Source organism: Azolla caroliniana, unplaced genomic scaffold (assembly GCF_043228905.1).
Source record: "Azolla caroliniana isolate FFs.n. ecotype wild unplaced genomic scaffold, voAzoCaro1.0.p SCAF_12, whole genome shotgun sequence".
Lineage (NCBI taxonomy): Eukaryota > Viridiplantae > Streptophyta > Polypodiopsida > Salviniales > Salviniaceae > Azolla > Azolla caroliniana.
In genome coordinates, this window is record NW_028230447.1 from 20,927,777 (window position 1) to 20,941,269 (window position 13,493).

The following is a 13,493-nucleotide window of genomic DNA, read 5'->3' on the forward strand; positions in this document are numbered from 1 at the left end:
TTTCAACCTTAAAATGGTAATTTACCCTTCTTAATTGAAGGGGATTCTTCGTTCCTATTATGCACATATATATAATTGTTTTCGAGAAACGTTTAGGATGAAACAATAGATGAAAACAATGCATTACCTTCCTAGTTAGAGTTAGAGAAGAGCTATGCACCCATACTGACTATCCTTTACCAATTGAATCCACGAGAATCCATAATGCTAAACAAACAAACACATGAGTGATGGCTACATCTCCTTTTATTCTCTATACCCAAATGATGACATATCTCACTGGCAATGAATGGTGCACTTTCTCATCGCTCATATAAGCATAAGACTTTGAAATTGTTTCTCCATATGTACATGGTGGGTTTTCTTCCTTGATCTGAGCCCCTAATCCTGTTTAAGCGTGCCCCTAATCACCCATGACTAGTTCAGATTGAGCATGGCAAATAGGCGTGCTGTAGCTTCCCTAAATTTCTCGTAAATTATGTCAGATTGGTATGGAGCAGAGGATTATATATACAGCCTAACCCTGATCTATCTTATTTCGATTCCTAACCCTAATATGGATCATATCCCTAATGCTAATACTAATGCTACTCAGAATCCTGATCATCTCTTTGCATCAAAGAAACCACAATTCCACCATTTCATAGCGATCCTCAAGAAAAATATGTTATCTTTGTTGGATCTTTTCATTGACCAAGCCAATGATCATCAAGGGTTTGAACCCGACCACAGAGATCGTCAATGCTGTTCACTATTGCATACACCTCAGTTTCTTCGATCCTTTGGATTGTATTAGACTTAATCTTGGCTGCTAGTGACAATTTATCCTTTAATTTTGATATAAAGGATCCAATGAGCCAGTAAAGAAATCCGAAAGCTGGAAGGTTCATGGCCATCAAAACACTATGAGACCCAGCCAAGAGTCAGAAGGTTGTAGCTCTACAATCAACTTGATGCCCCCCAACTGCATATTTTTTGCTTAGTATTCAGCCCTTATACTGAACTTCATTGTAATTGAGTTCATACAAGATGCCAAACCATAGGATGATTTGAACTTCATAATTCAGGACATCCTTGTTTATTATAGACGATTAGGACGAGTTTAGGGGTGCATGGTTTGGTGAATCTCATTTCTTGTTGTTGTGATTTTATACTGATGTGCTGTCCTCATAAATCTTAGTCATCACACACACTTTGTCTTTATATTCTTAAGACTCAACCTTTATGTTGCATTGTCCATAGCACCCACATCCACAAAGATATTCGACATGTAAATATATGATGCAGAATCCTCATCATCTAGTTGCCTGGCATGGGCAAAAGTATGTCTTCCTAACTCCACATTCCCCCACTTCTGGCAATTAGCCAACACAATATGCCACAGAACACACTTTGGTTGGATTGGCATCTTCTTAACAATCTCTATGGCCTCGTTGATACGTCCAGCACGACTCAAAAGATCAATAATACAAGTGTAATGCTCTAGAGCGGGGACGTAACCAGAATCCTCATTAATAGCCCCAAAGTACATTATACCCTTCTCAACTAAACCTCCATGATTACATGCATTAAGCACACTCAACAATGTGACTAGATCTGGCTTGATTCCACCTTCTACCATTCTATCAAAGGTACTGCATACAATCTCATTCTCACCAAGTTGGGTGTATAAGGCGATTAATGAACTCCATGCCATCACATTTGGGCTCAAAACCTTATCGAACACAAGTTGTGATTCTTCGAACAATCCGCAATTTGCATACATGTCAACTAAAGAGCTTCCAACACAGAGGTCACTTTCCCATCCTTGTATAATCACTTTTGAATGTATTTCATGTCCATGATAAAAGGCTCCGATGCCCCCACATGCCTTCAAGATGCAAACAAGTGTAGTGATGTCTATCAAGAGACTACACTCTCTTTGCATTTGTGTGAAACAGTGGAGTGCTTTCTCACCATACCCATGCTCTACATAGCCAGAAATCAATACTGTCCATAACACAATATCTTTATGCACAAGTTTGTTGAAAACGTTTTCAGCTTCTGCAAGAGAGCCACATTTAACATACATATCGACCAATGTGCTTGCTACAATGCATGAATCCCTCAATAGAAACCCCTTTTTCATCATGTCTAAATGTACTTTTCGGCCCTTTTCAATGTCTTGTATACTCCCACATGCTTTTAAACAACAAATGTACATGACTTGATCTGGTGCGAAACCCGAGTATTCCATTTTATCAAACAGATAGAGCGCCTTTTTACCCTCGCCACATTCGGTATATCCCGAAATGATAGTTGTCCATGATACCAATGTCCGAAGAGGAAGAGTGTCAAATACTTGCTGTGCATGGCAAAGACATCCAAGCTTAATATACATATTGATCAAGCTATTCCCTACAAGAGGTTGAATTTCCAATGCTTTTTTCACAATCTTAGAATGTAATTCTTCTCCTTTCACTAAGGACCCTTGCTTACCACAGGCTTTCAATGTATATATGAATGTGACGACATCTGGGGATATACCTTGGAACTGCATTTGATAAAAACAAGATAGAACTTTCTCATTATCACCACTTCCAACATACCCACTAATCAATGAATTCCAAGCGACCACATTTCTCACTTCAAGTGAATCAAATACCTCTTCTGCTTTGTGAAGAGATCCACATTTAGCATACATACCAACCAAAGCACTACCCATGAATGGATCCCTATAATACACAGAACCCATCTTCCTCACCATATCTTCATGAATTTTGCAACCCATTTCTATCTCTTGTGTTTGTGCACAAACCTTCAATAATGCCACAAAGGTGTTTGAGCTAGGCTGGAAAGATGAGTTAAACTGCTGATGCATCTGTTGGTATAGTACCAGAGCTTCTTCTCCATCCTTATGCTTAGCATAACCACATATGAGAGAATTCCAAGAGGAATCATCGTGATGAAGAAGCTTATCAAACATCTGGCGTGCATAGCACATTGCATTTCCAATACTCACAAATGTAGAGAGAAGTGGGTTTACAATGAAATCATAGCTTTCAAGGCCATGGCTACACACATATATCTGGAATCTCAAGGCTTCAACTAGACTCCTCTCCTTACTACATCTGTATAGAATGGAAATGAAGTCTTCAATGGGGGGTATCATCTCTTGAAATGAATCTATGGTTATGTGGGGACAAGACAACAAACACCTCAAGTTACCATATTTACAACAATACCCCTATGTTTTCTTTTCCAGGGAAGTCAGGAAAAAAACTCTGAAATACCCAAGGTTTATTTATTTACATCAATACCCTTCCGACAAGTGCCTTCACAATTGCCTCCTCAAAGAGCATTTCCTTGTGGTATTTGGGCAGCAAAGATATGATATGGTCACTTGTCACTCTCTCTTTCGAGGATTGATCAAGGGTATTTTAGGGGAATAAGCAAAAAACAAGGCGGTATGGAGGAGATAATTTAGGGCATTATGCCAGATTACCTAAATCGTTACAAAATCTTTTGGCTAGTTATAATTGAGGTTTAATGTCTTCACAATTCTCTTACTCATACTCATATTGTAGTTTTTGACCTTGGGGATTCTTGAAACTATCCACAGTCTAGAACCGCTAATTGAGGTTTTACGAAACTTAGGCTACTACAAGGCAAAGTATGATAATTGGTTTTACATCCAATATGATCGCGACCAATCAAACTTAGAATCATCGTTGATCAAGTTTTACTCAACTATCAAAACCTACAACTTGGGTGCTTCATGATTAGTATGATGTTATTTTAAGGAACTCGGTGTTTGGTACTCCCCAACACCCTTTTCACGCCCATTACAATCCTGATAAATGTAACTTATAGTCGCCATTGAGAAACTCTCCTTACGATGCTAAAATTTGGAAAAAGAAATAGGAACTTTAGGCTAAAATATATAAAGTAAAGAGTAAATTGTGTCTCACTCTCGTAGTTGTTGTCATCAAGTTGTGTGATTTGCCTACTCAAAACTTGCTACATTCCTTATACAACTTGTATGCATACATATTATAGTTGTTCCTTGTGAAACAACATTTTGGGCCATATGAATAGTTTGTTCACATTACATTTCCTTAAAACAAATTATGTACAATACACAACCAGAGTGTGTGTATGAGCATGTATACATTTTTCAAGCCACAATCTAGCAACGACAATGTTTTTCATTTCATTAGAATCTGTCCCTTGTCTTTATTGCATTGGTGCAATACTCTTTGAAGCTCCACACAATTGTTACTTTCTGCAAGCTCTTTTTGAAAGAGTTTACTTGTTCTTGTTGATTTAATAGCTTGGACTATCGTTGTGATTATCCATCGTATCTAGAGCTCTTGACCTCATTCCAAGATCAAAGTGAAAGCTATAGTTTGGTTATCAATGCAATTTGGCCAAAGTGTGCTTGGGTCTGCTACTTTTATTATTTGTGTTTGTATTTGAAACAAAATTTACCATGTGATTATTGATTGCATTAGGTGTCATTTTTTTCAAATTGTTAAGGCGAGAGTTAAGTTTTTGCACCATCCAAACCTCGATGTGATGCGAAAAGCCACACAAAATAAAGATTCAAATCACGCATTATCCTAAGGTATGATCTGAGACTGAAGGTAGCACCCCATAAACGTTCTATTGGAAGGTGTGATGTAGATGGGCTGGTTTCACATGTGAAATGCAAGTGGGAGTATAACTTGAAGACAGAAAGTGGAGGCCTTCATTATAACATGATTGAAAGCAAAGTTCCATTTTAATAGATTAAAGTTCATCACCAACATTTCTTTGACGTAGAAAAGTCATGTCCAAATGAAACCGAAAAACATGTGATACTTTACGAACCAAGCAAGAATAGTTGTCGATAAATTGTCAAGCTTCTCAATAAGCCTCTTCATGGATGAGTTATTGCAATTAGCCTAAGTAAGCCTACACCTAATCTTCTTCTCCTACAACATTTTATAATTGTGCTCATCACCTTATTAATATTTATTGCGAATGTTCTAATAATTAATCATTATTATATATTTATTTATTTTATGGAACGACATGATTCAGTATATGATCATGTACTATATGCATGCATGTGCCTGTTTATCATTGCCATAAGAAACCTAAAAGCCCTCAATACTTTAGAAACCTAATCTTTGGAGACTCGTGATTCTAGTTTGTGGCACTCATAATGACAATTGGTTATCTGGATGCAGCATTTTAACTTCTTGATCTGTATTAATTAGAAACACAACAAAAATGGACCTTTGAACAAGAAAAAAAAGAACTAATTCTCTTTGAAGATTTAACACAAAATTCATGCCTGAACTCCCAGCCAATAAGTGAGATAATTACACGGTACCATATAAAAATGAGAATTACATTAAACAGAGATAACTGTGTAAATATCAAGGAGAAATATATGCTTTTGATGCATATTATAGCAATCATGCCAGTTAGTTTGAAATTTCTCGTCTAATTTTACAACATCGGGAATGAAAAGGATTGGGTGCATTTTTTTTATAGCTTGAGATTCTTCTTCTTCATTTGGGGTTGGGGGGTTGGATTACATAAGCTTAAGGTTACATAAATAAGAGTTTTCAAGAAATGTTAGTAATGTTTGAATACTAAGTTATATAGGGCCAGACAGTAACTGGAGTGGTTACCTTGGGCACCACCATGACAAAGTTAAAAGAAAAAATAATGCTAAAAGAAGACTACAACTGTAGTCCCATATAAGGAGTGGAAGAAAACCCCACGAATATCCTGGTATGGATGTCAGAATTCTATGTCAGATTTTTAGTTTTTCCCTCAAAAGGGTTCATGGATCCAACTGCAATCCTTCTCCTAATACATCTGTTTTAGGAATACCCGTTGTCATTTTCTCCAAATCCTCATCCGATTCCTCTGACCTTTGCATCGATATCTGTATCCCCACAGCATTTCATGAAATTAGGCATGACCACAAGGGTTTAAAAATAAAATAAACAATCTTCTTTGGTTTGTTCAGTTTAAGGAAAATATATTGTCTGCTCTTTAAAGATACATTTCTTCCGCCTTTAAAACATATAATTTGGGCTTTCTAATGAAAATAGTTTTGCCTTCAACAAAAATTCCTTGGGTGAATATAGTGGAATTATTAAAGAACTTCCTTTGGTCTTTAGAAAAATTCATTCGCTTTTCAAAACAATTTTCTGCAGTCTTTGGAAAACAATTCACAATTTTTTTGGAGAAAATTTCTTCAGGAACATATATTCTTTCTTCAATCTTTAAAATAAATAGCTACAGTCTTCAGAACAAATTGACGTAGGTCTTTCTAGGATAAATTTCTTTGCCTCTTGAAACTAATTCCATTGTGTCAACACATAACCTAATAGCAAGCACAGCAATTTAAAGACTCTCCTCTCACCAAAAGAGATGCATTGTCTGCAGAAAGCTTTTTACACTCTTCTGTCATCCTGTTAAGCTCCTCGCGGAGGGATGCATTCTCTGATGTAAGGGACTGCACTTTTGCAGCTAATTCATCACATTCTGCCTGCAATAATCAATCCTTCAATATATTAATTGATTTACTGTGCATTAGTATTACATTTTTTATATGCATGCCCAGAAAACAGATCCTTCCATTAGTACACTCGACTTTCATACGTCTTTATGTTCTTCATGCTTTCTTCTATATTTACCTGTTTCCTCAACCTGGATCTTCGTGCTGATTCCCTATTAGATTGCTTTCTTCGTTGACGCTTCAATTCTCTTTCATCCTTCAATAACCGAAGATGTCAAAACAGCCCGCCATAATGCATTTCAATATATACATAGAATTAACTTTTTGTAACACACTACAGTTAACAAAATAAATAAAATAAAATAACCTTTGTTCATTTAGACAAGTACGTATGCAAGCAAATATCTGGACATTTAGCAGAGACCACTACTTGAATATGAAGAAGTGCCTTGATCATGTCTATGCTTCCTTTAATTTCATTTTCTGATGATATATTTATTACTTGAATTGTTATTCCTTCTTAGGGCTTAGAAGAGTATTTTATTTCTTCTCATGACCTCTTTAGTATTTGACTTTGTATTCTAGTTCTGTCCTTAAGTTTAAACAAGGTGATAGGAAGAGGGATACAAATGAGTTCCCCGGACATATACCTGCAACCATAATTCTCCAGGCATTACACTCGGAGAAGGAATCAAAGCATTGTTATTCGTGGCTGAGCCCCTTTTACCTCTGTTAGCTCCTAACACCGCAGGTGATCCTCCACTCCAGTAATCCATCCCAATGTTAAGATTAGTTAAAGGACCTGCACCTACAACCTGTTTTCCACCGATGGAAATTGGCCCCGTCATTTGGTTAACATTTTCTGTAACATTTCCATAATGAGTTGCATTTACCGCATGAGGGTTCATTGCTGCAAAACAATGCAAACAAAGATCGGAGCAAAGACTCAAAAGTTGAAAGAGTTTCATCTCGGTCTCTATCAATTTAATAAATACCACGACACACTGCCTATAGGTCAGGTCCAGTTCAAATTACCTTCTGAAGTTGCCTGATCAAACCCATTCTGGCGCACTTCCTGGGCAGCCTGAATGAAACACGCCTTGTCAATTGTAAACATACAGACAGCAGATTTGTATCTTATCAATAATAAATGTATCGATGGCATTTGCACCTTGTTAATAATAGGCATATAGAAGTTCATGTTTGAATCTAGTCAAAAATAAAAATGTACATGGCCATATTGTATTGTGACTGTAAATATATGAGTTTAAAAAATAACCTACATCTTGTGAGTTGCCTTCACTTCCATCTGTTGAGCCTTCGCTCCCACTATCAGCACTATTAAAAAGAAAACAAGTTACCGTCAAAGCCTACTTAAGAAACAAATTCACAATATCACTTGCAACATTAAATTCACCTCTGAGAAAGCACACCACCATTCATCGATGGCACATTTGCTTTGTCTGTTTCGCTCACTTTTCCTGTAATCATACCAAGGCTTCCTAAACTCCCTTTCAACTTCTTCGTACTTTTCTTCAACTTGTTTTCATCATTTGATTTCCCTTCTGCATCAGCCGCTACAGAGCCAGCGACCTGAAAATCATGCAAATGCTAAACATACAAGAATGCTACTAAATGAAAATAACATATAAATACTGCTGAAGGAAAATAACACGCCACTACTGAATGACAATCACCTACAAATATTACCAAATGAAAAGCACCGAAAAAACATAGCAAATACTAAACCCAACTTTGCAACACTTACTGGTGTCATGGGAGGATGTCCATAAATTCCTCCATGTGGATACATTGCTGCATATGGCGGTGGAGTCCCATAAGGAGGCATTAAAGGCTTCTCTCATGTGAAGGGATACAATTTGAGAGTCAACAATAAATTTAGATATTAAACTTCCTTAAAGAAAACAATGACAGCAATATCCACCTGGCCACCCCACATGTAAGGATGGGGCTGTGGACCTGATCCCATTGCAGAGGGGAAATAACCAGGTGGTGGAGGCAATGGTGACATTCCATTCCCATAATAAGCCTGCCCATGTAAACAAAACATCCCACAATTGTGTAAATTTGAGTTATCTGTATAACAAAAATTTTAAACTTTGCCATCCAAAGATGTTTGCCAACCATATATACATATTTTAGATAAGTAATCTCAAGATTGAGAATCTACGCCCAGATTTAAATGAACCCATATGTTGAAGGAGAATTGTGTAAATTTGAGTTTTCTGTACTGAAAAGCATCAAAACTATGCAGTCCCAAGAAGTTTATCAACCATGCATACATAATTCTGGTAGATAATCCCCGGATTGAGAATCAATACCCAGATTTTAATTACATTATATGTCAAAAAATGGCAGATTTTGGCACAAAACCCGACATCGAATTTCAATGTTAATAAATGTCTATGTTAGAGCCTATAAAACAAGTATATAGCCCAGACATAATTTTTAACATAAACTGCAATGGAATGCCATGATTCGTATTAAAAATCAACCTGAAAAGCTGCCGCCCATTCGGGATATGGCATAGGTGATGCAGTCGTTGGAGTCTGTTCCTTCACAAACACAAAAGAAAAAGAGATGAATTTTATGGGAATATACACATTAGAAGAGTTTAGGATTAGGAGAATCACTGTTAATGCGAGAAATCATGATAATTATACAAAGAAATGGGATTGAGGCTTGGGGAAATAAGAGAAAGTATTGGGATATACACATTCATCCAGATAAGGTTAAGGAGGAAAAGGCAAGGGAATGATTGTTTTCCTACTTACTTGAGGTGTAGAAGTCTTGGTGGTTTTCGTTGGAGTTCCCATTTCTCCAGAGCCCATACCTGAAACACAAGAGAGAAGATAATTTGAAGATGATGATTGATGATGGGGATGAATAAGAGGGAACTGTCTCCTCTCAAATTCTACCTTTGTAGACAGATCGCTGAAGCAGAGAGGTGAATTTTCACACAGAAGCTATGAAGAAGAGAAGATCTGAGGCCGAGATTGAGGGGCCATCACATGAAAACAAGAGGAATCTGAGATAAAACTCCAGAAGGACAGAAGACAGATCGTCGAAGGAATCAGAAGAAAAAGAAGAAGAAGAATTAATGAAAGAAGAAGGATGAAGAGTAATGGAGAGAGAGAAGACACGATGGATGCAGACTCAGCAGAGAGAGAGGGAAGACGTGTCTGTCGTGTGAGAGCGCACAGAGCCACGCAGATTAGGGTTTTCACACAGACAGGCGCGCACACACAGACAGTGCTTGCCACGTCAGACGGCCGGTTTCACACCTGTCCGCCCAAAACTGCCCCAAGGGCCAACCCAATCCACTTCCTCCCCTGCCCATCTCTCCGGAACAAAATTACAAAAAGGACAACTCAGGTATCTATACTATCACATTCAGATGGATAGATATGTAGATAGAACATATCTTTTTAACCTCTGTATGAGACCGTTCTGTGATCTTCGAGAAAGCAAGGCAGAGTGAAGGAAACATATATAGTTGATAGGAAATCGATATCAACTAACGTCTTTTAAGACCATAGTTGATAGGAAATCGAAGCAACGATTCCCCGACGATGGTTTCTCGCACTTTCTTTCGATTTTGCATTCTTGTGTGTTGTGGGGGAGAAAAAGGGAAGTCGCTAACCCCCCCCCCCCCCCCCCCGCCAGTCCATCCATTGTGGACATGGTTGTGTCATATGCTCTCGAAGACCGCGCGACGTCGTTGGTTCGATCCTACACACCAATATTGTCACGTGTAGTTCAAGAGAATCGATATATGTATTGTATACACCAAACATATGTAAAATTAAGGATTTGAATCCATGACCTTGTGATCCCGGTAGCTTGATAACTTTGCCAATAGGACGAGTGCCTTACCAAGCTAACACATAGCATTAGAATGAGACGTCCATTTTTGTACATACTTGACCCCCAAATCTCATTTCTCACGCTCCTATACAAATGCGCCAAACCCCATGAGTGTATTCAACCTTTCTGTTGGCATGTGGAATTAACATGTAGGGAATACCTCCGAAATATCCCTAAGTTTTTCTTTACTTCCATTTGATGCCCTCGACTCTCATTATTCCCTTGAAGCAACCTTGGTCAACCTCTAAACAATATAAAACATGAAGACGTTGGTTATATAATTGCCCAAATATAATGCTAGTAATTGTGAAAAGGAGGGGAAGAATTAACTAACTAAAATGATAACGAATGTATTAGTAGTGGTTATGTGTTTTGCTTCAATCCAACTTTTAAGGAGTCAAGCCCACAACAAGAAAAGCAAGAAATTTAGGTAGGCACATAAACAAACCCAACGAATGTAGAAAGAGAATAGTGGAAGTGAATAAAAGGGATATTGAGCTTTTGAAATCAACCATAAGATGCTATTGTCTCCATATTATAAGGGCATGTCATTTAGCTCTACTTAATCCTCAAACATATATCACAAGAGAGATAGAAAGTTAGATTTTATTTTTGTTTCTGGAGGTCAAATAGGACCTCTAAAGTTTTCACATAGTACAGTTCAAGAACTTTAATAGTGAACGTTGCAATTGAGAGTACACACTATGACTATGCGAGAAATTTGTGCAAGGATTGGGTTTAGTGGAACATGTGTGCAAAGCAAAATCGAGTGTGATCATAGATAGAACATTGTAACAGAGTGTGATACTCAGACTCTTAAGCTTGTTTTGGGCAAAATGTGTGTAAGCAACTTCTCTTATCACCTATGCCTTAATGTTGCTTCTCACATCAAAGTGACTTTGAGCTAGGTCGTAAGTGTTGGCAACGCCGTCGTCTACTGCGGAACAAGATCAACAATCCTCTAGTGGAAGATCTTGAGTAGATACAAGATCACAATGGATTGATGGCAACATAGACAGAAAAACAGAAATGCAACTGGTGTGTTAGAGAGAGAGAAACGATTAGGCACATGTTGGAATATATTGCAATAGCCACAAGGAACGACAATTGTATAACTAGGTTACAAAGTCAGTTTATATACTAACTCACTTAGGGCAACTGCCCTTCTCACTATTTACATAAGTAGCCTAAGCCTAGTGTGTACAAAGGAGACGGTGTGAATATGACCATTAGAAGCCCGTATTCAACATTCCTCCGTAATAGACATATACATCAAAAATCTATAAAGCGAAATGAATGTAGAATACAGTCTTACATATTGATATAAGGTTTCCAAACAATCGAGAATTCGTTCGAATCGGTGAACTCCGAAGACCAAAAGACTGGATTGACTGAGTTCGGAGATTGTGAAGCTGAAGTTCGGACTATCTAGGTTTGTTGTCCGAGAAACATCCTGGGTGTCCAATTTAATCGGATTGACTCTTCATTACGCCCATTTGATGCCGAAGGCATCGAGATCGATTCACTGAGAGACACTTGGTCATTGCATCCGCAACGTTATCGGCTATAGGTACCTTCTCAAGGCTGATTTCCCCTTAAGTGACACAGTCCCAAACAAAATGATATCGAACATCGATATGCTTGGAGGCGTTGTGATGAACCGGATTTTTCGATAGAGCAAAAACACCCTAACTGTCACTGTAAACAATTGGAGCCGAGCCGATTTCAGCTTGTCGAAATGTATAGGCCAGTCGACCAAGCCATAGGGCCTCTTTTGCCGCATCAGACGCGGTTACGTATTCGGCCTCGGTCGTAGATGTGGTAGTGCACTCCTAAAATTTCAATTTCCATGAGATCGCTCCATTGCCAAGTTTAAAACAATCTCCAGTTCTTGATTTACGGCTGTCTATGCAACCTGCAAAGTCCGAATCGGTGTATCCAAGTACACCTAAGATGTTGTTCGGGCGGAATAGATTACGAAGGTGTTTTGTGCCCACCAAATATATGAACACATGCTTGACTGCATTCCAATGCGATCGACCAGGATTGTGCATAAATCTACTGACGACTCCAAGGGCGTGAGTGATGTCAGGTCGTGTCGCAACCATCACATACATCAGGGAGCCTACTGCCGGTGCATACGGTACTAACTTCATAATCTCCCCCTCCGGATCGAATGCCGGGCAGTCTCGCTGAGACAGTCGAGTACTAATGGGGAGCGGGGTTGAAGCAGATTTTGCCGATTGCATGTTGAAGCGTTCCAAGACACGTCAAATGTAGTCGGATTGAGACAAAAACAATTGTCTTCTATTTTGATTCCGACTTATTTTCATGCCAAGAATGTGTTGAGCCGGACCAAGATCCTTCATGGCAAACTTCAACCGCAATTTCTGAACAAGTTCAGCGAGTTCTCTAGCATGGTGACTTGAGACAGTGGTCCTCATCGCTCTTTGAGAAGATGATCTATTGGATGAAGTCATCGAACTTCTTGTACCACTCTCGCGACACCTGTTTTAGGCCGTAAAGACTCTTCCTGAGTCGACAGACTAGATGTTCTTGGCCGAATACCACGAAGCCTTTTGGCTCCTCCATATAAATTTCCTCCTCAAGATCACCATGGAGGAAAGCTGTTTTTACATCTAGCTAAATCTACTCCAAATTCTCGGCTGCCACTATGCCCAACATAAAGCGAAGGGTGGTATTTTCACCATTGGTGAATTTTTTTTGTCGAAGTCGACGCCGTATTCCTGTCGAAAACCCTTTGCTACTAATCTGGCCTTGAATTTCAGGGTGGTCGAATCAGACGTCTCCTTAACTCGATAGACCCGCTTACACGGAAGAGCACGTCGATTCTTCGGTAATTCGACCAAGTCCCACGTGTTGTTTGCACGAATGGAGTTGATTTCGGATTCCATTGCTAGATGCCAGGTGGCCGAGTCGGCTGATGCCGACGCTTCTTCGTACGACGTCGGTTCTTCGGCGTCCGTACAGAAGATACCATGAGAGTATCTCTCCAAGGGTTGCGTCAGTCTCTCGGATCGTCGAGGTATGATTGGAGCAGTCACATCGGGTGTCGTGGTTGGATGGTCCAAAGCAGAGTCAT

The 13,493-nt window shown here is 38.8% G+C and overlaps 2 protein-coding genes across 3 annotated transcripts; both read right to left on the bottom strand.

The window, feature by feature from the left end:
- Positions 1–654: 654 nt before the first annotated feature.
- Positions 655–3,154, bottom strand: LOC147857465 (pentatricopeptide repeat-containing protein At4g13650-like). Its single transcript, XM_087328066.1, has one exon. The coding sequence runs from the start codon at positions 3,149–3,151 to the stop codon at positions 1,223–1,225; it is 1,929 nt and encodes a 642-aa protein (XP_087184192.1). The 5' UTR covers positions 3,152–3,154; the 3' UTR covers positions 655–1,222.
- A 2,204-nt stretch (positions 3,155–5,358) lies between these two features.
- Positions 5,359–9,575, bottom strand: LOC147857466 (bZIP transcription factor 1-B-like). 2 transcript variants are annotated; one of them, XM_087328627.1, is made up of 13 exons: positions 9,442–9,575; positions 9,298–9,356; positions 9,019–9,078; positions 8,448–8,552; positions 8,271–8,357; positions 7,920–8,095; positions 7,786–7,840; positions 7,538–7,586; positions 7,396–7,412; positions 7,153–7,317; positions 6,681–6,758; positions 6,407–6,532; positions 5,359–5,923 (listed from the first exon to the last, which is right to left on the bottom strand). In XM_087328627.1, exons 2-13 carry the CDS (start codon positions 9,352–9,354, stop codon positions 5,819–5,821), a joined length of 1,080 nt encoding a protein of 359 aa, XP_087184753.1. In that variant the 5' UTR covers positions 9,355–9,356; positions 9,442–9,575; the 3' UTR covers positions 5,359–5,818. The 2 variants fall into 2 exon arrangements, with proteins under 2 accessions (XP_087184753.1, XP_087184752.1); XM_087328626.1 differs by having other exon boundaries at positions 7,153–7,412.
- Between the last annotated feature and the right edge of the window lie 3,918 nt (positions 9,576–13,493).

Coding starts and splice junctions, on each gene's coding strand:
- LOC147857465 (XM_087328066.1), bottom strand. CDS start 3,151: ATGATACCCCCCATTGAAGACTTCATTTCCATTCTATACAGATGTAGT.
- LOC147857466 (XM_087328626.1), bottom strand. CDS start 9,354: ATGGGCTCTGGAGAAATGGGAACTCCAACGAAAACCACCAAGACTTCT. Junction 9,079..9,297: donor CCAAGACTTCTACACCTCAA/GTAAGTAGGAAA, acceptor GTGTTTGTGAAG/GAACAGACTCCAACGACTGC. Junction 7,841..7,919: donor GGTGGTGTGCTTTCTCAGAG/GTGAATTTAATG, acceptor TCTTTTTAATAG/TGCTGATAGTGGGAGCGAAG.